Raw genomic sequence first — 23,964 nt, forward strand, 5'->3', positions numbered from 1 at the left:
GCCGCACCAGCCCAGAGAGGAGTGGGACAATCCCTTCCCTCAACCAGATAGCAGTGCTGCACCTGATGAACCCCAGGGTATGGTTGACCCTTTTAGCAGCTATGGCTCACTGTTGACTCTGATTCATCTTGCCATTGACCCAAGTCCTCAATCTTTTTGTGGGGCTGCTCTCCAGTCTCTCATTCCCCAGTCTGTCCATAAATCCAAGTACAGAATCCAGTATTTGCTCTTGTTAAATTTCATATATTCCCTGTTTTCAATGGGAAAATCAACTCCAGTTTCTGTTGCTCTGCAATTCTTACAGCTCTGAAAATTTTATGATGTTAGAATTACTCTAGAACTACAGATGAAATACATTAAGAAATGCATCCCAGATACACTGTCTGAAACAGCTATGATATGTATGCATTTGTATTTTTCATATTGCATGAAGACATGGGGTAGTTTAGTAATGAATTAGCAAATGCAACTACAGAATTGACTACGTATATTTTTAGGTTTCCCATTACTCAACATATTACATGACACAAAAGCAGTAGGCAGAGAGAGAGGCATTTCATTTTCAGAGTATCCATATGATGTGAAAAATTAAGCAGCAGTGAAGCACAGCTAGTGCCTAAAACAGAGTGCCAAAAGCATCAAACAGTTTGGGAAAACTGATCCACATTAAATAGTGGAAAAGGTATACCAGCAGCTTTTGGCTGCCACAGTTAGCTACACTTCAGAATTCCTACGGTGCGCATTTCAGTGACAGGTCTTTTGAAGCAACTCCGCCACCAGAGGAAAATGTGCTATCTGATTTCGCATAAACAAATCACATTACTTTTTAATGATTTGGTTATCCTCATATATAATCTGGAAAGAGAGGAAACTTCGTCCTAAAGCAACCTGGACTGAATAATCTAAATATCAGAAATGTCAATCAACATTATTCAGTGACACTTCAGAAGCTTGCTTGTTGTTGGTAGTGGTGGTGTTTTTCCTTGATATATACAACTGAAATTGTGAGGCAACAGCTTTCACAAAATCAAAATGGGCTAACTTTAAAGACACAGCTGAACTCCCAGTCTGCCGCATCATAGTGAAAATACTTCTTTACAAATATACATTTATAAAGCATAATGAATGTTTGTGGAAGAAATTTGATCATAAACTCCATTAAAAAAAGGATATAAACAAGACAATAACAGCAATATAATTTCAGAGAATAACACTGAAGCCAAGTCAAGGTACAGTTCAGGAATACGAATGCAAAACAGTATGCATCATGGCAAATTAAGGTAGGATAAGTTAGGCACAAACACACCAGAAACAAACAGAAAATCTTTTTAAGTCTACAAACAACACCCACAGTTGTACACATCCTATACTGTAAGGCATTAGAAAATTGCTGCTGGGCAACCCTGTGACCCACACCCAGCTGAACACACCCAGCCCCCCAGATCCCCAAGCATCTTGATGTCTCTCTTCTGAGCTTGCTCCAGTTCACTGATATCTTTCCTGTACTGGGTGCCCAGTATCCTAGATGCAGCTGAACGAGTGCTGTAGTCTGACTGCTCCATCTCCTGGCTGTGCTTCTGTTCATGCAGACCAGGACACTTTTGGCCTTCTCTGCTGCCAGGATGTGCTGCTGACTCATAACCTGCTTGTGTCCACCAGAACCTCAAGGTACTTTTCAGCAGAGCTGCTGCCCAGACAGTCAGTCTCCAACCCTTATTGTTGCAATGGTTTCTTCACATGCAAAAGCAGGGCTTTCCTTTTGCCTTTTTTGAATAATCTTGTCTCTCTGAATGGCAACTCTACCTAAGCATAGCAGTTCTTGTGAAAACTCCCATCTCCCTTGTCAACAGCTCATGTTCTCCATAGTCCCTTGTTTCAAGTTCTCATTCTCATCTTTAAAAAAATCTGCAAGACTAATACCTACAGTAACTCACCAGCTTACTTTCTGCAGCATCCTTTTAGCCTAAGTGAACTGTCCCTGAAGATCCACAGATCCCCACACAGGCCTGCTTTAAGAAGAGCTTCTCTTCTTCCGAACCACTGTTTTAATTTTTACATAGACCACAATAACTTTCTTCACTCCTACCAGAAGTCAGTCCAAAGAGGAGACTGTATGCTGTCATGTAAATTTAATCTTCCCCTCAAAACTTGATTTTCCTAATTCTCAGTAGGAGGTGAGATTTGTGATTTTTTTTTTCAAAGCAGATCCTTGAAATTAATATTAACTACATTGATCCTCTATTTCTGAACCACTTTGTGTTTTCCCCTCTTTCCCTTAGTGTAAAGGACTGCATATAAATAAGAAGAACAGAAGTTTTATCTCATGGTAGTGCTATAAAAAGGAATACAAACAAAAAAGAAAACTGACCACAGGATGAATTCTTTAAAGATGAACACTTCTGAGCTACTTTAAAAACAAAAGCAGTTCAGCAGAAGAGAAGAAAAACTAATAGAAGAGAACTAGTAGTCTATGTTCAACAGTTCTGTAGATGTTCAGTCATCAAACCGATTACGTACTAAGAAAAGTAGACGTGAAGACAGAATCACTTTGTTGAAACTGCAGTGCCACAGGCAATAACTAAAGACCTCATTCAGGAGAAGATAACATCCTGCAACGGCAAAGTTAACCGCTTACAAACCTCTCAGTTTAATTACATAGTATTTTTCTGTTCACAGATGTGAGTCTACTGCATGGAATTTTTCAGCATTTAAAAGCTTCACTTTATGTTTTTAAAAGATATTTCCATTCCTATCCCAGAGTATCAGCCAAATGGAGTTCATTCACAACTCTCCATTAAAAATTCACTGTAAGCCATGACTGAAAAACAGTATTTGTAGAAGTTCAAAGTTAAAAAGTGACTTCTATATGTTTCTCCTATCTTAAAGTGAAGGTTTTTACTACTGGTGAAGTGTGCAATATATGAGAGTTATGGCTATTGAGGGAACCATACATTTGAATTTCCCAACTTCTGTGAGTCTTAAGTGTGAACAGTAATGTTGCAGTATAACAGTTAAATGTAATAAGGATAAGAAAATTAAAAGAAAATGAAAAGATTCAGGTTATGTATTTACAACAGCAGTAAAGCATTATATTCCTATGAGATCGACTTTAAAAACCTGAGGGCAACAGCCTTAACCATAAACTAAGAATGCTAGCTACAGTTATTAAAATAGAGATTAGAAAGAGTTATCAACTACTCTGAATGCCTAAACTTTTATAACCTTTACCCTAGTTGCTTTAACAGATACTCTGCACCTGACGGATCTTTGAGAAGAAGCATGAATCCCAATAACCCAGACCTATTACAGATTCAGAAGTCATCATTATACAAGAAGCTAAGAAATAATATGAAAAGTGAAAGAAGTAGAAAAGCATTGCATTACAGAAAAACATTACAGAAATAGAAAAAAATCACAACCCTGCAAAAACACATTACTAGGTAACTTCAGTCCATCACAACGTCAGTTTGAAGTTGACAGGCATGTAGAGCCATGGGTGTATCTTAGTATTTCAGATTCCTTCTCAGCTTCAGAGAGCTGTTGCGGTTATGTAACTCCCAGTCCTTTTAAACATTCTCATGAATGCATAAATCAGTCACTATAAACCTGAACAGTTCTGAGAGTGATCACCAAAAGGTGCTAAGCTAAAAAACATGCAGCAAAAATTATGAAAAAAACAAAAAGGATATCTATCACCTGAGATGTTTTACAAGCAGACAAAGAAAAAAAATGCATGTTTCCTAACAACCTGGTCCAGAAGACAAAAAAAAAAAAAATCTACACCTTATCTTTGTTACGCCAACTTCTTTTTGACTGATTAAGCCTTAAAGTTTTTTGGGACACCAGACTCTACTGCCATCCTAACACAGATAACGTGCCAGTAACAAGACAAAAACCTTCTTTATGCTCTATAGGATGCGCTAGCAAAACAGGCATTTCTTTCCCTGAGTACTTAGAGTATACTACCTACAGCTTAACTCAAGGCACCATGCAAAAATGAAATAACAGTCATAACACAATCTTTACAAAAATATTTCTCATAGGTAATGCATTTTCCAGATGCAGCACTTCTACGTGCATTCACATTGGTGCTGTTGTACAGCAAACAGTTAAGTACCAATGCCTTTCTGTTGTCAACAGCTAAAGGTGCCTACTTGCACTATCTCACTTGTCCCATGCTCGAATAAAGCAGCACCTACTAGCATTCTCAAGGTTCTTCCTCATCCGCATGACCCTAGAGATGAAGGAACACAGAGCAAAGTGGTGAATTTCCAAAAGGAGGAGACACCTCAGAAGACTAGCTCATAACCATCTTTTATCATGCTCCATAAACACAGGAGATAGGGACAACTCCCAGGAGTACTTTATTCCCCCTGCTTCCCTTTTGCAATATTTTCCTTCTGTTCAAATGCTTATTACAGTCAGCACTTGAAAGTTTTTAATATTATGTGGGAATTAAATATTTTCATAAATTGAATCACAACCTTGTTCAATCAGTTTATTTAAGACAAATTTTATCTGCAAGCTCTGTTTTACGGGGAAGTAAAGCTACATAGCACATTCTTCTAAACTGGAATTCACAGCAAAAACTGCATATCTACAGACTGCCAGCAATTTTGTTTATACTAGTTTCCCATTTAAAAAAAACGGGAGAAATAAAAGACCTAGTAAACTCATTTACAATCACCAAGAACTTTAGTTATATTTGATTCACATGGATTCATTTTGATTCATGTGAATTCTCAGAAGTTGAAGCTATCTGGAAGAAAAAAATAAACATTCCATTTAAGAAAAAAATTAATATGAAATCAAGTCTAGACTTAAGTAAACTTCGGTGTATTTCATTAGTAGGTTATTCTCACAATTATAGATACTTTCATTAGTAAATATTTCGTACTATTACATTTATCTAATAGAGCTTTTGTGAGTGTGCCTAGCAATACTGTTAGCAATCAGGTTTGCAACAGGGTTAACAATTTTAGAAAAAAGGTTAGATCACATATATAAAAATGTAGTAAGTATTTCCTGTGTACCTGCTATTTGCTCTCATTTACATTTTGCACTTGTACAGTGTCATCTACTCTGCAACTTGCTGAAAAGCACAAACCTGAACATATCTGCTGATCCTAGCATAGCCAGGTTCTCTCCAATCTGCCAGAGGTATAAAGATTCAAACTACATACTTCCATTCTTTAGCACTAGACAAAACTGAAGTTTTTAACTCATAACTTCACATCTTTGTTACTAGAGCAATAGTGAAATATTTTAATATTTAAACCTTAAAATTTTACCTGCTAGCACATAAGTCAGTTTCTTAAGCAAACCAACCAAGCAACTGCAGCAAGAAAATACACAAAAAAAAAATCTTTCAGAAAGAAGGAAAGCCTGTTTGCAAACATCAACAAAAAAAAAAAAAATCATAACCACATTTCAGAAAAGCCTTCCTCCCTCCCTCTCAGACAATAAATCTTATTAAAACAGAAGAGAAAATTTAGAATCTATCATCCCAATTTTATAAACATTGCAGTAATTTCTTCTTGTAATTTTGTCACCTTACAGAAAGTGTTTTCACACCATAAATAAATGTGTTCCCAATATTTTCAAAATGATAAAAAGGACACTAAAAAAAGTACTTGATATCAAGAAATAAACACTAATTTCTACTCAGAAAAGGTAGAAGTTATAAGTACTATAAACCAAGAAAAATGTCAGGGGAATAAATATATGAATAAAAACTCTTCTGCGTGGAGAATTACTCAAATGGTACAGTTAGAACTTCAAAGTCAAAATTCTAACTATAATGTCAGAAGACTACAAATAAAAAATAAGTATCTATTAGCTACTCCAAGAAAAAGTATCTTTCCCAAAAAAAGATATGTTACTATTGCAAAATATTAAATAATGAAATCTTTATAAGCATAATGAATTCTTTATAAGAATAATTAATTCTTTATAAGCACTGAACAATATATTTCCAAACTGATTTTGTAACTGAAGTATTTGAAAGAAACACCCTAGAAGCAAAAATTTCTTCTAATTAAAACATAGAACATTATTACGATGTTCAAGAAAGACAATCTTATGAAAATTTGTATGAATAATTAACATAAAACTGACAGTAAACTAACATTTATAAGCTCAAGTGAATGAATAGAAAAGTCTGGATGTAAGACTTTCTCCCTAATTCTACCTTTGTAAGGAGAGCAACGATCAGTGACAAGAGGATTAATGCTTTTGAAGTTACTGCTTCCTTAAAGGTTAATTGCATTTAGAAACAGATCCAGAAGAATGTAATATTTATGTTCCTTCCAGGGAGCTAAACACTTTTTAGCCTCTTAATGCTGGCTGTTACTACAAACCACTTACAGACTTAGATTTTCACAGGTGTAAATACGGGTAGTTCCAGATCAGAAAAGGACACGCTTCCTCTTTTGGGTAATAGTGAAAAGTAAATCTAGTTTCCCTACTTTCTCATAAATAAACAAACGAGATAAAAAAAGCTTCCATAAATGGCACAAAGTAAAACAAATAACAAAGACAAAGCTGCTCTCTTGATTCCAGGAAATAACTAACAGCAGATCACCACAAATGGAAACCAATTTATACAGAGAGCTGATTTGGGATTTTTTTTTTTTTATTTTTCTTTTAAGTTAATGATTTTTTTTAAGTTAAGAACACTGACGTATTCTTACCAAGCTTCAGGCAACAAGAAGGCATATTCATGTGGTGAAGTCGTCTCTGGGAAATTGGAGAGAATTGCTTGTCTGTGTGGAAGCAAAGCTGATCCATGGAAAGTGAACAAGATTTCCAAGGCTCTGACATTGCTTTCCTAAAGAGAAAAACAATATATTGTGGTGGTTTAGGACTGATATAGACTGAAACTGAGCGAGTAATGTAAGTTTTGATCACACAACATTTAATTTTAAGATTTTCTTCAGCAATAAGGAGAATTAGATCGAGGTCACGGATTGTAAATAAATAAATGCAAATAAATACACCCTCCAGTTCTTCAATTTCCATTGAGATTCTACCAAGTTCAACAGAAAAAAACATGCACGTAAGTCAAAGAGGCAAAAAAGTATGTTATAGTAAAATATTAATACCCGAGCATAAGTTCTTGCTGAAAGCACAATATTCTGATTTCTGAACTTCTTGAAGAATTCACCATCGTAGTGCTGTTTAGCTGCATGAGGTCCTCCAAGGATTTCCTTTAAAAAATATGATACTTTTTTTTTTTATACAAGATTTACAGAAGCATTAAAAAACGTGTTTCTTTATCATACAATGATGAAGCATGAATTATACCTGGAAAACATGGGAGAGGGGTCAGGTATTCTTTTTTGTTTGTTTGCTTTTTTTTTTTTTTCCTGTGTGTGTGTGTTTTTTTTTATTTTATTTTATTTCAGTATGGAAAACATTTGTTTCCGACAAGCTACGGCAATTCTGTGTTATTTGAATTAGGGTGTAGACAACATTAGTTACAAAGGGATTTGGTAAAAATCACAACTTAAATGGTATCAACTGCAAAGTTAAGTTAAAAAACAAAACAAAACAAAACACAGTCTTCCATTCCAAAAAGTTTCACTTCTGTAACTCGTGAAAGAAAAATAAGATTTGCTAGAAAATCTGAATTCCTAAATAGACTAAGGTAGCTTCAAAGCAATAATAATCCTGCACCAATTCTAGATTCCATGTTGTTGTATAAGTTATTTCCCACACACAAAACTGTTCAATTATTCAAGACACATCAGATTTCCCCTCTGACATTTTAGTTTAATGCCATATTCATGTGTAAATGCCAAGTGCACTTAATACCAGCTAACATGCACTTTAAACTGTACATGACTATTCCTGAAAAAAACAGTCTGTATTTTGCTGGCAGACAGCCACAGTATGTTCAAAACAGGCTTCTGCCCCACTATGCTTCTCAAAGCTAAAAGCTAGCCATTTGCAACCTTGAAGCACAAGAAATGAGGTAGCCTGAACAGAAAACAGCTTACATTTCTCAAGAGAGAGACCTGCATTTCAACAAGACTATGAATGTTAATACTACAACATACAAAAAAATATGATCATGAGACAAAAATGTTACAGGAGTATCTGTATAATGAGAATTCAAAAGAACTTAAGTCAGTTACCAAGTTCCTTTACCTCATAGGTTTCAAGGCGATCAAGGTAAATTAACAGCTTCAGCCTGCTACGGCAGAGTTCTTTTTGTTCCAGTGTTAGCCTGTTTACCAAAGCAAGAATTTTCATGTTTACAACTGATACTGTATATCATATACACATGAAGAAAACAGCTACACATTTGAATGATTTTGTGCACTGGAGAATATTGAGAAGTGCAGTAAATTGAGAAGTTTGATAAAATATAACACTAAATAAAAATCTACACAACTTTTCTATCAGGAATAATGTACATAAGAATGTTCTTGCAACTCTGTAGTTACAGGCCTATAAGTCTGAATAGAACATGGCTTAACACTGCATTTACTTTGAGAAGTTTACTGATAACAGCAGTTCTTGATGCTTCCTGGCCTCTTTCTCCTTTTTAGCATCTGTTTCTTCGTCTGCTGACAAGAAGTCTTCATAGGGAATTTCAATGTCCACCTCCCCTGGTAAGATAAATCTGGAGGACAAAAACAACCAAATCAATGTTGATACAAACAAACAAACAAAAAAAAGATATGAAGAACGGTTACTGAAAAAGCAGATTGACACAGTTTTCTACTTATGTCTTGACTAAAAATTTAAACTTTCATAGAAAATTATAATAATGAATTTTGCTGTTGTAAGAAGATACTCAGCAAAATCAAACAAAAGGCATTGAAAAGCACCTCTTCGACCCCCAACCTCCAAAAAAAAAGAAAATACCCACAACTATGATGGTAAAAGCTTCTGAAGTCTACAGGTAACACTGACATTGGCAATGTTTCTACAACTTACAATTGTAATAGATGACTGGATGAAGAGAGAACATCCTATTCTTCCATCAGGAACTGAATGCCAAAGAGAATTGTCTCTGCATACGTTTACCTACTGACCCAATCCTCCCACTGCATTTTGCTTTCCAGAATATTATCACAACAATCAAGACGTACAATAAAACATCTTCATTAGGAGTAGCTGCAACTACCAGAAGAGGCAGCAGAAACAGAGTCTCACAGAAAAATCACGACATCAGAAGTTCTTTGTAATGGAAAAGGTAGCAGGCACCAGACATAAGGGAAAATTCATTATCAAAGTACTTTGTCAAAGGTAAAATGGCAACAAACACCTTGTAGACATCTATAGAATAGTTTGATTCAGAGCATTATGTCTTTTTTAATGCCCTGCCAAAGCATCTTAATACTTCCACTATTAGTTGATTTAGGAGGGGAAAAAAAAAAAAAAAAAAAAAAAAAAAAACACTCTTCCCAAACCTGCCACCATCTTCTCCTTTTCCTATGGCCACAAGAGCCTCCAAGTCTGTGCCTTTCAAGCCATACTGTAGCAACTTCTTTGCAGCATCCACATTCTCTGGAACTCTTTCTAGGCACTCGTGAAGAACCCATGCACGCTTCTTAATTTTGCTCTGTCCAAGACAAAAGCACAGGTCTAATGTTATATGTTTCAATCCAAAGCAATGAAAACGGAAACGTTAAGTAGAAGAAACACATTAGAACACTAAGAAAACATCGAGTTTATCTCGTAACTGGCAATGTGAACCAAAAAAAGAAGTGAGATAGGGAAAATACCCCACACAATTCTGTTCAGTTCTGTTTTATCAGTATGTGGACTTCGTTTTGTTCAGTTAATGTAATGGTGTTAATTCTCTTTGCAGGGCTCTCCACATGACTTTGTTTACTAGCTAAAGAGAAGCCTCCAGCACAAGAAATTGTATCCTGAAGAAAATCAGTGGTCACTGAATATAGCCCTCCAATAGAAAAAGAAGCAAAGAATGAAAAAAACATAATTCCATCAGAGTTTACACGGCAGAAGAGGGCACAAATGCCAAATGACCATAGCAGACCAGTCACAACAAGAGGAACAGAAATTGTTATTTCTGCTCCCTAATTAGTATCACTCCTGATTATACTGTATCAAATTTGATGTTTTGGGGCCAAAGATACAGCTGTTATAGATTTTGTGTATTCCCCAACAGGGCTTGAGTTATTCTCAGTATCTGTCTCTTCTGTTACAGAAGACCACAGACACAGAGAGGTTACAAAGGATTATTGCCAATCTTCAATTGAGATTACATAGCATATGGAGAATGGTCACTTAGAAAATCTTATTTTGACATTTAAATAATATATGACTTGAAATAAATAAAACTACATGATATTTTTCTTGATCTCATAGAAGATTTTACATCAATGCACCATTAGGTTGTGCATCTTTGATAATGCTTGTCTGCTAAGTTAGGTAACTCTCTTTAAAACAAATAAAACCCATGATGGATTCTACTGAAACAGTCCAGTCACGGGTTGAATTTAATATAAATTTTGTTATTCATCCTTTGAAATAGCTATGGATACCAACTTAACCTTCCCACATGATTTTCTAAAATACCTGGAAGTTATTTAAATGTATTCCATTTCTAATTATTATTCATTTGCCGTGAAACAATCTACCGCTACATGTAAGAAAGAGATTACATTAGAGAGAGCTATTAACTGAAATTAGAAGATATTCCAAAGGAATGATTTCCATTAACTTTTAAGGTCTCTGAATCAAGCCTTCAGTTAAATTAACAAGATCACTCTCTCTCACATGACACACAAATGGAATTTGCAGGACAGCTCTCCGAACTGCCACCAATTTCTGTTGCATAAATTAGAACACAATTCAATTTCTGTGAGGATAACAAAGGCATTCTGAAAAGAAAGCCTAAAAGTCACAGAAACAAACCCACCAAATAGTCTTGAATTGAAGCAACGTTAACAGCTGATTTCCTCCACTGTCTTTGATAGACAAGATCAGAATCAAGGCCATATGCTTGAGCCAAAGACAGAGCTTCCCCATATTCTTCATTATCAATCTGAAAAGTAAACACATGAAAATTAAAGTCCACATTAAGCGATCAATTATTAATTCTCTGTGTTGAAACAGGTAGAGGGATAATTACTATGGGTATGCTTAAGCAGGTAGGGAAGTGAATGGCTTATAAGATAAGAATGAATAAGACCCAGATCTGACAGAAGCCTTTAGAAAAAGAGACTTTTCCTCAATAAAAAGGAAGAAGTTTAGGCAACCAGTATGACATTAGCACCCCCTCGAAACTCTTAATAGCTATTAGGCTCAACTGCTTTGCCATCAGAACAACCAAAATGTCCTAAACAAAGTACTGCCTAGAGAAGTCTTCAAGATGAAGAAGCATCTCTTCTCTGATAAAAATGTGTCACAGGACTACCTTTTATGTACATTATATGTGAAAAAATATGCAAGTAAATTACATTAATATAAGAGTGTAAGTTAACCTATTCTCTGGGCAGTAACAAACCGAACTAATTTCTTTCAACATACCTGCTCAGCCTCCCCATTATTTGTAAACACTCACATGAGCACAATTCCAACACTAATGAAGCACAGTTACCTGCAAACATCTTATTTGAATTATTATGTTTTATAAACAATGGTTACCTACATCAGATAACATAGCCCACTTTCAGATATGAAACCCCCTAGAAATATGTGCTTAAATTCTACTCCTAATATACCAACAATTTTTATAAGTGTTTTTTTTTTTTTTTTTTTAATATGTCTAAATAAAGCTCATTATCAGATACAACCTTCCCTTCAGTACTCACTTTTCTCTGGTAAAGCTCCTCTGGAGTTGTGGACCTCAAGCTAACAAGGCGGAAATTTTTTGTAATAGTACGCGGACGTTTTCGTGGTGGAGCAAATCGTTCCATTTCTGTCACGAAGTACAGGCCTTGCTTCAGGTAGCTGAAGTATCTGTCCTTAGCAGAATTTTCATCATCGGAGTCAGAGTCATCTTCTCCCTCATCTTCATCACCAGGTCTGCTCTCCAAGCGTAATCTTTTTGGAACAAGTTTTATCTCACACTGCAGAGAAAACAATTCTTAGGAGTAGAATACAAAGCTTCCACCTAGTATATCTCATCTAGCTTGGTGAGAATACAGTAAACCTCCACTTCCAGAACTTCAAATTGCTGCATCAACATTATTCCTCCTTTAAACCCTTTACTTCTCAGCTCGATTAATATTCTCCTTGATTTGAGACTTCATCCTTTACCTGCTAAGGAAGGGCAAAGGTTTGTTAAAAGTAACCCACTATTGCAATAGATACACTATCCTACACCACCCCAGACAGTACAGAACTATGGAGACATATTTAAATCTCAGCACACTGTTACATAGCTTACGTCAGTGTATGAGATAAGCGTAAGTTACATTTGTATTGAAAAGATATATATATCTCCAACTATTCTTCCCTGTGTTCTTCTTCCTACAACATGCAAGTCACTGGCTATATCTGATTTCTAAAATAATAAACTTTTCAAAAAACATGCATGCAAGCTTTGGTACACATTGAGATATTCTGACAATTTTTTTGGTCATTGTTCATTTAACACCTATTTCAGTGCAAGTCTTAGGAAATAATCGGTTTCTTTGAAACAAAGGAAAGTTCTGGTTAACTTTACTACCAAAGGTACCTCTTACTCCTGTCTGGAATCCTACCAAGGATTAAGAAAAAAACAGATCCCTTGCATAACTTGGTCTTAATTTCAATTTGTTCCATATTTCTTTTAAATATACTCAAGAGACACCTGCTTCAAAATGGGAGAGGGTGCAGCATTCTTGCAGTATTCTTCAAATGCACTAACAAATGAAGCAGTGAAAACTGACTGTTGACACAAACTGTTTCCTGCAGAATTTCCTTTCCTTTCATTCAGAGTTGGGCTTCTACAAGTTTTTTCATCTGCTGTCTACATAACTTAATTGCCAAGGAACTTAAAGACAGTTGAATTGCAGGATGTTCAGAATTGCCTGCCTAGAGATAAGGAGGCAAAATCACTTTTCCTATTAATGATAATAAACATACATATGCATGCAACATCCTTTGGATTACATACACAAAAGCAAATTATTTCTGTTGCTTTCCAGAATGATGTGTATTCCTCACCTCCAGACTTAGAAATCCTCCATCATGAGCTGAAGTAACCTGAGGAGAACTCTCAAACCATTCACATGACTTCCCCAGCAAGTTTCTTAATGTCTTGACTGATGACACAGTTAACGCACCAGAGCAGCGAGCCAGAATCACAGAATTATCTGCCCACCAATTTACATCTATCAGTGGGTAATACGATTCTTTATCTAAAATAAAGAATTAAGAAAGCATCACATAAGGGAAGATAATTTTAAACACCAGATAAGAACTGAAGTTGCTTCAATTAAAAGATTTCATCTGATGGCCTAATTTAACAAACATTTTATTATTTTATATGCATCCTTACTTCACTAGATTTGCATTTTGGGCCAACTGCAGTTTCATGAAATCACTTCTGCATTAACTGAAGTTGTTATGGGGGGAGAAAAATAAATCAATTTTGCACTTAACCTAAGTATTTTTCTTTAATATTATTTAGAAAAAAGTTCACAGTAAACCAATTTACTTGCACAAAACATGACAGAATTTAGATATTTGATAAAGAACTCTTTTATACTTTACTTCCCAGTCCATCCTTGATCAAGTCTCCCTGGCAATGAATGTTATATTGATGAAACTCAGAAAAGGTTACACTGCTTTTGAGGACAAGTGACAACTGTGAACAAGGCTCCTGAAACAGCCTACAAGATGTGGTTATTAAGAAAATTTAAGCACCAACAAGAAAAAAAATCACCACAGATGAGGATGGAAGCCGTGCCACTTCTAAGATTATTTTTATTATAATAACTGGGTATTGGGACCAAAATGTTCATCTCAAAGAGTTAGCTCAATTTAATACATTACCATTACCCACATCTCTAATAAAAGACAACCATTACCCAAAAAGGACAGAGAAACAGATCAGCTTATTACTTTTCTACTACTTCAGTGCTTAGTTAGCAGGCTACCCATAAAGATCAGAAGAATTAACTGAAAATAAAAGGATCACCAAGAAGAACAGCACAAAAAAAACAGAGCTTTTAGTAGTATAGACATATAGAAGCACCAGCAAATGGATCACAAACAGCTATTGATGTCTGCACTCTTGGAAGAGCCATGTAATATCTAGGGCTATCAATCTATCTATCGATGGCTGCATGCAATGGCTTGAATTTTAGGAAAATAATAGAATACTGACATAAGGTGAAACAAGCCACAGGACAGAAAGACATTTTATTTCAGAGTTTTGAAATAATATCTCTATATTACATTAGCATTCAAGATTTATTAGACATACACAGATAAATGACATAAAGGTAAGTTTATGTTTTAGACTGTGGAATCTACAAACGTATTATTATTATTATTATAATTTCGTCATATTATGATGTAGTAGCTTCTGATACAACCTAAGACAACTGTTTGACTGTTCAGCATTCTAGTCATAATCACGATTAATAATAAATTAAGTCCTGTACTAGCTGAAATACCCTCTTATTTATGATTATGGCTACAAGAATATTCCTAGGAGAGGATTTTTAAAAACTATACTGTGACACTCATTTAGCTATGTCATGCTATAAATTCAGATCATACATACAATCTTGTCAACCACCCTAATTATGATTTAATTAAGCTATTTCATATCCTTGTACATTTGTATAAATACTTTTAACCACGCCATAACTTAAAACAACAATTCAACTGCACCACATACCTTTTATTTTCTTTCTTTTTTCACTAGAGAGACTCCAGTCTGGGTTGATTTCATCATAACCTGGCTACATAAACGTGAGAGGAAACAAGAAGGATTAATATGCAAGCAAATCTTTAACACAATCCGTTTATTTACTTCACTGCTGACCCACTCATTTTTCACTGTAAACACTCCCACAGAAGTTCAAACCTTTACTGATCATAAAACATACACCTGCGGAAGTTAAACTTTTCTCCAAACAGTTAAATTAAAGAAAGGGAGAGAGGAGAAAAGTAAAAAGGAAAAAAAATACACTACAAGTTTCCTTAATACAAACTATACAGTCTAACCAGATCCAACTGCTTAACTACAGTTAAGCTATAGTTACCCACCCTGTTCCCCAGGGGTCAGTGTTGGGGCCCATCCTCTTTAATATCTTTATAGATTATTTGGATGAGGGAATTGAGTGCATTCTCAGTAAGTTTGCAGATGGCACCAAGCTGGAGGAAAGTGTCGATCTGCTGGAGGGTAGGAAAGCCCGCAGAGGGACCTGGACAAGATGAGTTAATGGACAGAGGCCAATGGGATAAGGTTCAACATGACTAAGTGCTAGGTCCTGTACTTTGGCCACAACAACCCCAAACAGTACTACAGGCTCAAGGCAGACTGGCTCAAAAGCTGTGCAGAGGAAAAGGATTTGGGGGTGCTGATTGATGCTCGCCTGAACATGAGCCAGCAGTGTGCCCAGGTGGCCAAGAAAGCCAATGGGATCCTGGCTTGTATCAGGAATAGTGTAGACACCAGGGAGGTGATCCTCCCCCTGTTCTCTGCTCTGGTGAGGTTGCATCTTGAGTACTGTGTTCATCTTTGGGCCATTCACTACAGGAAGGACATCAAGGTGCTCGAGAGTGTCCAGAGAAGGGCTATGAAGCTGGTGAAAGGCCTGGAACACAAGTCCTGTGAGGAACATCTCAGGGAACTGAGGTTGTTTAGCCTGGAAAAGAGGAGGCTCGGGGGAGACTTTATTGCTCTTGAAAGGAGCACCTGAAAGGAAGGCGTGGGGAGTTGGGAGTCAGCTTCTTCTCACAAGAAACTAGTGATAGGACTAGAGGGCACGGCCTCAAGTTGCGCCACAGGAGGTTTAGGTTAGAAATGAGGAGACATTTCTTCTCAGAGAGTAGTCAGGTATTGGAACAGGTTGCCTTGAGAAATGGTGGTGTCATCATCCCTGGGGGTGTGTAAGGAAAGGTTGGACGTGGTGCTCTAGGGATATGGTTTAGTGGGTGATATCAGTGATAGTGGTACAGTTGTACCAGATGATCTTGGAGATCAGAATACAAGGCTTCTGCGTTTACTGGAATGACAGTATGCAGTTAAAGCACAGTCATCTGAACTTCACTCATCTCCTACGGAAACGTATCTCCAGAGGATTAAAACGTATACAGCAAGTTTCTAAACACCTATGCCCCTCTTACCTGGTCAGCTTGGTCCCATTCTCCTTGTTGTCTGAGAGATGGAATAGACCAGATTGTCAGTTTTCCAGAGAAATGAATAGCTGCCAGAAGAGCTCCATCAGGGGAAAGATTCATCTTGAAAATTCCATCCTGCCAAACATTGTCAGCAAAAACAAAAGTCTCATCTTTTCAGAAAAAAAAAAGTCAACCACAACTGTGGTATGGAAAAGTGAAAACAACCTATATAAGTTAAGAATACTACAACTACTAACAAAACTCTGAGAACATGAACTTCTTTATCACATTCTATAAAATAAATAAAAGCTGAGAATGCAGGAAAAAATCTTCAGGCTGTTCTTAAACCATCTGTTTACAGAAATCATTTAGCAGCCTCAGTTATCTATTGTCCTGCCTACATAGTCACCTTCCAAGAAAGATGGCTACCCAAATGCAGCTTAGCACACAGCTCTTCCCCCCCCCCGGTAGCAGACTTTTGGTTGGATAACAACAGAGGAAGCAGCAATAGGCCAAACATCAGATTAAGGCCATACTGAAGAAATAATTCAACAGTTGTTAGTAAACCTTAGCAAAGCTACAAAACATTACATTGCTTCTCCTGGATGAAGTTTTCCTTACAGGCAAAATGCAGTGGCCTCGCTCCTACAAACAAAATATTTCCTTAATATTAAGGATTCATGAACTCCCTTACAACTCCCTTACAACTCCCTTACAACTGCATCTCTACATCATTCCCATGAGACAAAATATACACTCGTGTTTTAAAGCCCAACTTAGTGCCCTGGCAATGCATAACAGTTTCTGAAAACAGGATTTATATTCCTTTGTGCATGCCACCATCAGGTTCTCAGAGTCTAGTCTTCACTGAAAAAGAGAAGCACACAGATTCTGAAAGCTTGATATGGATCATAGAACCTCATTTTGTTACCATAGCTCACTTTCTAAAAGCTTTCTAATAAACATTCATCCTATAGTAACACTAAACACTCAGTATCTAGGATTTAGAACTATCCAAGTCTGACAGTAATCAATTTTTAAGCAACACCCTCCCCTCTCGGAAAATATCTCAATGTACGTGAAATATAGATGAGTTACTATACTTCGATATGATTATGAAGTTCTAATACAAAATCTACAGCAAATTAAGAACAGATATCATTTGAAGATGAATCCTTTTTGCAGTTTTATTTTGGTTAGTTATTTTGGCTTTTTATTATAATTGTTTTAAGTTCTAGCTATGCCATAGAAACAATTACAGAATCAGAATCACAGAATTTCTAGGTTGGAAGAGACCTCAAGATCATCGAGTCCAACCTCTGACCTAACACTAAACACAGTCCCCACTAAACCGTATCCCTAAGCTCTACATCTAAACGTCTTTTGAAGACTTCCAGGGATGGAGACTCCACCACTTCCCTGGGCAGCCTGTTCCAATGCCTCACAACCCTTTCAGTAAAGAAGCTCTTCCTAACATCTAACCTAGAACTCCCCTGGCGCAACTTAAGCCCATTCCCCCTCGTCCTGTCACCAGGCACGTGGAAGAACAGACCAACCCCCACCTCACTACAGCCTCCCTTGAGGTACCTATAGAGAGCGATAAGGTCGCCCCTGAGCCTCCTCTTCTCCAGGCTGAACAAGCCCAGCTCCCTCAGCCGCTCCTCGTAGGACTTGTTCTCCAGGCCCCTCACCAGCTTCGTCGCCCTTCTCTGCACCCGCTCAAGCACCTCCACGTCCTTCTTATAGCGAGGGGCCCAAAACTGAACACAGTACTCGAGGTGCGGCCTCACCAGAGCTGAGTACAGGGGGACGATCACCTCCCTAGCCCTGCTGGTCACACTGTTCCTAATACAAGCCAGGATGCCGCTGGCCTTCTTGGCCACCTGAGCACACTGCTGGCTCATATTCAGCTGACTATCCACCATCACTCCCAGGTCCTTCTCTGCCTGGCAGCTCTCCAACCATTCCTCTCCCAGCCTGTAGCTCTGCTTGGGGTTATTGCGCCCCAGGTGCAGGACCCGGCACTTGGCCTTGTTGAACTTCATGCAGTTGACCTCAGCCCATCGGTGCAGCCTATCCAGATCCTCCTGCAGAGCTTTCCTACCCTCAAGCAGATCGACACACGCACCTAACTTGGTGTCATCTGCGAACTTACTGAGGGTGCACTCGATGCCCTTGTCCAGATCATTGATGAAGATATTAAAGAGGACCGGCCCCAGCACCGAGTCCTGGGGAACGCCACTAGTGACTGGCCTCCAACTGGACTTGGCTCCATTCACCACGACTCTTTGGGCCCGGCTATCCAGCCAGTTTCTAACCCAACGAAGCGTGCGCCAGTCCAAGCCAAGAGCAGCCAGTTTCTTGAGGAGAATGCTGTGGGAGACGGTGTCAAAAGCCTTGCTGAAGTCAAGGTAGACCACATCCACAGCCTTTCCCTCGTCCACCCAGCGCGTCACTTTGTCATAGAAGGAGATCAGGTTCGTCAGGCATGACCTGCCTTTCATAAACCCATGCTGACTGGGCCTGATCGCCTGCTTCCCCTGCAAGTGCTGCGTGATGACTCTCAGGAGGATCTGCTCCATGAGCTTCCCTGGCACTGAGGTCAAACTGACAGGCCTGTAATTTCCTGGGTCTGCCCTCCGGCCCTTCTTGTAGATGGGCGTCACATTTGCTAGCCGCCAGTCGACTGGGACCTCCCCCGATAGCCAGGACTGCTGATAAATGATGGATAGTGGCTTGGCCAGCTCCTCTGACAGTTCTCTCAGTACCCTTGGGTGGATCCCATCCGGCCCCATCGACTTGTGCACATCTAAGTGCCGTAGCAGGTCACCAACCATTTCCTCATGGATAGTGAGGGCCACATCCTGCTCCCCATCCCCTTCCACCAGCTCAGGGTACTGAGTATCCAGAGAACAACCGGTATTGCCGCTAAAGACTGAGGCAAAGAAGGCATTGAGCACCTCCGCCTTTTCCTCATCTCTTGTAACTAAGTTTCCCCCCGCATCCAGTAAAGGATGGAGATTCTCCTTAGTCCTCCTTTTTGTGTTGATGTATTTATAGAAATGTTTTTTGTTATCTTTAACGGCAGCATTATTATGATCAAGCAATCTGCTCATTGTTCTCACACTTGCCTGGTTTGCAACTTATTGAGAGCACTGCTTAAATTCAAGCTTTCAGTGTGCTTTTACACAAAATGGAAGGTATATTAAGATATCTTAAAACAAATTATGACTTTTTTTCTAATATTCATAACTCTTAAGTGTTCTCCAATTATGTTCTTAAGTACCTAGAGTGTAAATTTGTATTTGTAATTTGTGCAATTTGTATTCTAGTTTCTCAAGGATAGTGCATGCCTACTAAAGGTAATTCTCTTTTTAGAAATCAAGTTGCATGCACAGAGTGCTAAGAACAAGAGACTGTTAAAGGACTTAGAAACATAGACCTAAAATATTTAACCCATTCAGATGAATGGTCAGTGGTACGTAACACAGATTTTAAACACAGATTAAATAACTACTTAGCATTGGTAACAACCTGTTTGCTGTTTAAATAGCAACCATATGGCTGCTACCATGTTCAAATTTCCAACCCAAGCATTGTTATCTATAGAGATTAATCAGTACTTTGGCAAAGCAGTCAATGCTGCCTCAGAAAACAGCTTGTCAATTTCAGGGAACTGCAGAACAAGACAGTGAGAGCTTCAGTAGGTTGGCACTTCCCATTTTAAAACTGCCATTTAAGCTACCAATTCTAACAATCTAATCCAAATACAGGTAGTTCTTCTAACCAAGTCCCCTAGCTGCTGTGCCTGTCACATTGTAAAACTGCTGTCAATTTCCTACTAAAGAGGTAAAATATAGCTCACAGATTTAAACTATTAACTCAGAAATTGGATTAAAACATTCAGTAACAACAATTTCTGCTTTCCTTTGCAAATTTGGTACTGGCAAGTGCATTGATAGTGAAGTTTAGCACAGTTATATTCAGTACTACCCTTCCAGTAAAGCTTCCACTTTACTTCAGCCTTCTCTTTTATATTTTCAGTGAAGGAAATAAAATCTCTTCCCATTCTACCCTTGAGAGAGATTCAGAAAGATCTGTTTTCCCCTCCAACCAAGCATCCAATTTCTTCTTTTAACCAGTCACCTAAACATCCCAAAAATCTATTAAGGTTATTTCCCAAGTCCATATAACTTCATACAAGCCATTTTTCTCTCCACAGGACCAGTGAAGAGTGGGAGGTAAATTCTTTACTGCTCCTTCCTTGTAAACCACAAAGGGAAAACTTAAAAAAAAAAAAAAAAAAAAAGGAGGGAAAGGGGAGGGAATCAAACAAAGGCTTTACACAAATACTAAATAAGAGACAGGAGAACATGGTGCAGGTACCACACGGGTAGCCCCAAAGGCATGCAGAAGAAAGCTGAAACTACTACGCACAAAACCTTAGAAACATAGAAGACATATGCCACCACTTCAATCCGATGAGACTTACCGTTCACTCTGTCAAGGGAGAAAAGAATACAAGACACATACCCAGGGTTTGTTTAAGAACGAATTGCTTCTGATCAGCAGTTTTGCTAGTTTCACATACATCCTGCTAGTATAAGTTTGACTCATCATAAACTTTCGCAGCTATTTAGGAAAACATTTCCATAGTATCTCGTATCTCATAACAGACCCCAAGAATTAAGTCTCCATTTTCCCTATCTAAGCCATGAATGATTGATTTGAACTTAGTGTATGAAAATTTAGGGCTGTAAGGGAAGTGGGTTTTTGTTTTTCAGGTAGGAGTAACGTAGTGCATAAGGTTGGTTTGGGATATTCCTTCCCTCCCCCTCAAGGCATATATTTGAGGAATACCAGCACAACAACCAAGTCTCTTTTAGAGCGTACACACGCTATGTTCATTATATTCTCTAACTGTCCTGGTTTCAGTTAGAACAGAGTTAATTTTCTTCCTAGTAGCTGGTAGAATGCTATATTTTGGCTTAGGATGAGAAGAGTGCTGATAACACCCCGATGGTTTAATTGTTGCAGAGAAGTGCTTACACCAAGCCAAGGATGTCTCAGCTTCTTGCTCTGTCCTGCCAGCGGGCAGGCTGGGGGTGCAGTAAGAGCTGGGAGGGGACAGACCCAGCACAGCTGACCCAAACTAGCCAAAGGGGTATTCCATACCATCTGACATCATGCTAAACTATATAGGGGTGGCTAGCCAGGGGAGGGGGGCCGGACTGCTTGGGGTTAGGCTGGGCATCGGTCAGCGGGTGGTGAGCAATTGCATTGTGCGTCACTTGTTCGTACACATTATTAGTAGTAGTACTATTATCATCATTGTAGTATTATTATTTTATTATTAATATTATTATTATTATTATTATTTTGTCTTATTAAACTGTCTTTATCTCAACTCACAGGCTTCACTTTCCATCTCTCCCCCCCCATCCCAGAGAGGGAGGGGGGAGGGTGAGCGAACGGCTGTGTGATGTTTAGCTGCCAGCCGGGTCAAACCACAACACTAACGAATAACTAGGTGGGTTTTTGCATCTCCCTTTTTGAATGAAGGTTTACATTCTATTTGAGATTGAACTGTACTTCACTAAAGCTGTTCCTGTCATTATGCTGGAAACACCAACATCCAAGCTTCAGGAGATGAACTAATAGGATTTTCAAAAGAGCCACAGAAGCCACTCCATTTAAAATTAAAAGCTTACTATTTTTGATAAGCTTTATAGAAATGTAAATTCTTTAGCTGCTTAAATTAAAAACTCCTTTCAAATCAGTCTCCCAGGCAATCATTAATGGACAATTATGTTAGTAGAATACATTTCTGAGGTAGACCTACACCTTAATACCTGTTCTGTTCCCCGTCTGCTGTAAAATCTTAAATTCATAATCCTTAATAATCCTCTTCTCTGTGCCTGTAAGAACAGAAATATACCATGAAATGAAAGAATCCCATACATCATTTTATGCACCAAAAGCTAAGTCAAATTTAAAATAGCAAAACAACTTTTCAAAATTCTTAAGCTTCCCTAAGGCTACCTATCTTAAAATAATGCAAGGATAACTTTGTCCATTTTGTTGGGTATGTATGTATCATATGACGGAAAAGCATTACTCATTGCAGTGAAATGAAGACCATGAAGACCTTGTTTTTTTATAAAGTAATCGCTATGTAAGAATAAATATTGGAATTTTTCCTAACACTGTAAGCTGATTTCAGTGTATCCTTTTATTTATTTATACAATAGTCCAGTTGGTATGGACTTAAAAAGATCATTTAGTCCAACTGTCTGACTTAACCAGAAGTTAGCATATTCTTGAGGGCATTATTCAAATGCTGCTTGAACATTGACAGGCACAGGGCATCAACAACCTCCCCAGGAAGCCTGTTTTACCACCCTCATAGTAAAGGTATTTTTCCTCACGTTCAGTCTGAACCTTCCCTGGTGCAGTTCCTTGCTACTCCTTCACAAACTACCAGGTGGTAGCTGTTAACAAATCAAACATTTATTTCTACTAGAAACCAATGAAGTCAAAAGTCAGAAAACTGAAATATTACAGTTCTACTGCTTTTTCTTATTAAGTCATAAAACAGACAAAAATATTTTTTTCCAGTAAAAAAAGGTGACATAATCCCAGTACAAGATGTATTTCACATGTTTACACTACACAAACTGGGGAGAAGGAGGAGCATTTGGTTTGCAGTTTTCCTTATGTTTGTTTGTCCCACCCTCACCATTAAAAATAAATAAATAAATCCACAAGCCATAATTAAAAACTTAGAAGTTCAAATCACACTACAGAAAAAAGCAAACAGATGCTTGAAGGGAAGAGAAACTTAAAAATTCACCCCATAACTTAGTTATAAAGTAGCAGAACTTTGCATTAAGTTTTTACAGTTCAAGAAGATGCACACAGAACTTCCCATTAGATGATTCTGCTAATTATAATCATCATCCAACAAAATGAGAAAATATACTTACTGTTCTAATGTCATCTTCGTAACTAGTGACTTGTTTATAATGGGGAGATCCTGATAGAACTCTCCAAGCAGATATCCCACAACCGGTTGCTTTAGATACTCCGTCTTCATCTGTTTCACAGCCTCCTACAAGCAAAAGTCTGTAAAATATACAAAGGCACATTATTGGTTTCATATATTGACACATAAATGTGTTGTTTTTGATTTTCAATTTTAAGTCAGAACCACAGCAGTTTGCCTGTAGTAATGAAAAAAACTTTCAGGACATTACAATAACTAACAGTGCCAGTAAACTTTAAACATCAGGCTGTTCATTCACAGCCAAAAAGATTTAAATATTTTTTGATTAACACTTATTTGTGGCATTTATCCCTATAATCTTTGGCTTTCCAAATAAGGCACAACTCCCAACATTTTAAATAAAATGCATCTGGCTACATACCTGAGATTCTCCCCAACTCTCAAAGAGCAATAAAAATTACAACTTAAGCTTATGAACAGTTCTGGTTATTCTGTTGAAGCATGAATAAATGGAAACCTAGTAAGTGGTACAAAAGATATTTCTCCTTTAACTGAAGATCAAAGCAGGAACAGATTTTTCAATTTTGTTTTCTAAAGCCACCCTACCAGCTATAATATGCACACAGTAATTCCATTACACACACTAGATTCTATTTACAAAAAAAAAAGAGGCACACTCAATGCTATCATTGATT

The 23,964-nt window shown here is 37.6% G+C and overlaps 1 protein-coding gene across 1 annotated transcript in view; it reads right to left on the bottom strand.

The window, feature by feature from the left end:
* NBAS (NBAS subunit of NRZ tethering complex) overlaps positions 1-23,964 on the bottom strand; it is a gene marked incomplete at its 5' end in the record, with an annotated part of 197,389 nt that overhangs the window by 151,347 nt on the left and 22,078 nt on the right. Inside the window, 12 exons of the mRNA XM_084513261.1 lie at positions 6,693-6,829; positions 7,104-7,208; positions 8,152-8,230; positions 8,495-8,629; positions 9,423-9,574; positions 10,898-11,023; positions 11,793-12,050; positions 13,132-13,325; positions 14,816-14,879; positions 16,270-16,398; positions 22,116-22,181; positions 23,250-23,388. Of these exons, the coding sequence (XP_084369387.1) occupies positions 6,693-6,829; positions 7,104-7,208; positions 8,152-8,230; positions 8,495-8,629; positions 9,423-9,574; positions 10,898-11,023; positions 11,793-12,050; positions 13,132-13,325; positions 14,816-14,879; positions 16,270-16,398; positions 22,116-22,181; positions 23,250-23,388 (1,584 nt within the window). The remainder of the gene's footprint in view (positions 1-6,692; positions 6,830-7,103; positions 7,209-8,151; positions 8,231-8,494; positions 8,630-9,422; positions 9,575-10,897; positions 11,024-11,792; positions 12,051-13,131; positions 13,326-14,815; positions 14,880-16,269; positions 16,399-22,115; positions 22,182-23,249; positions 23,389-23,964) is intronic.

This window comes from Aythya ferina (assembly GCF_964211825.1).
Source record: "Aythya ferina genome assembly, chromosome: 3".
Lineage (NCBI taxonomy): Eukaryota > Metazoa > Chordata > Aves > Anseriformes > Anatidae > Aythya > Aythya ferina.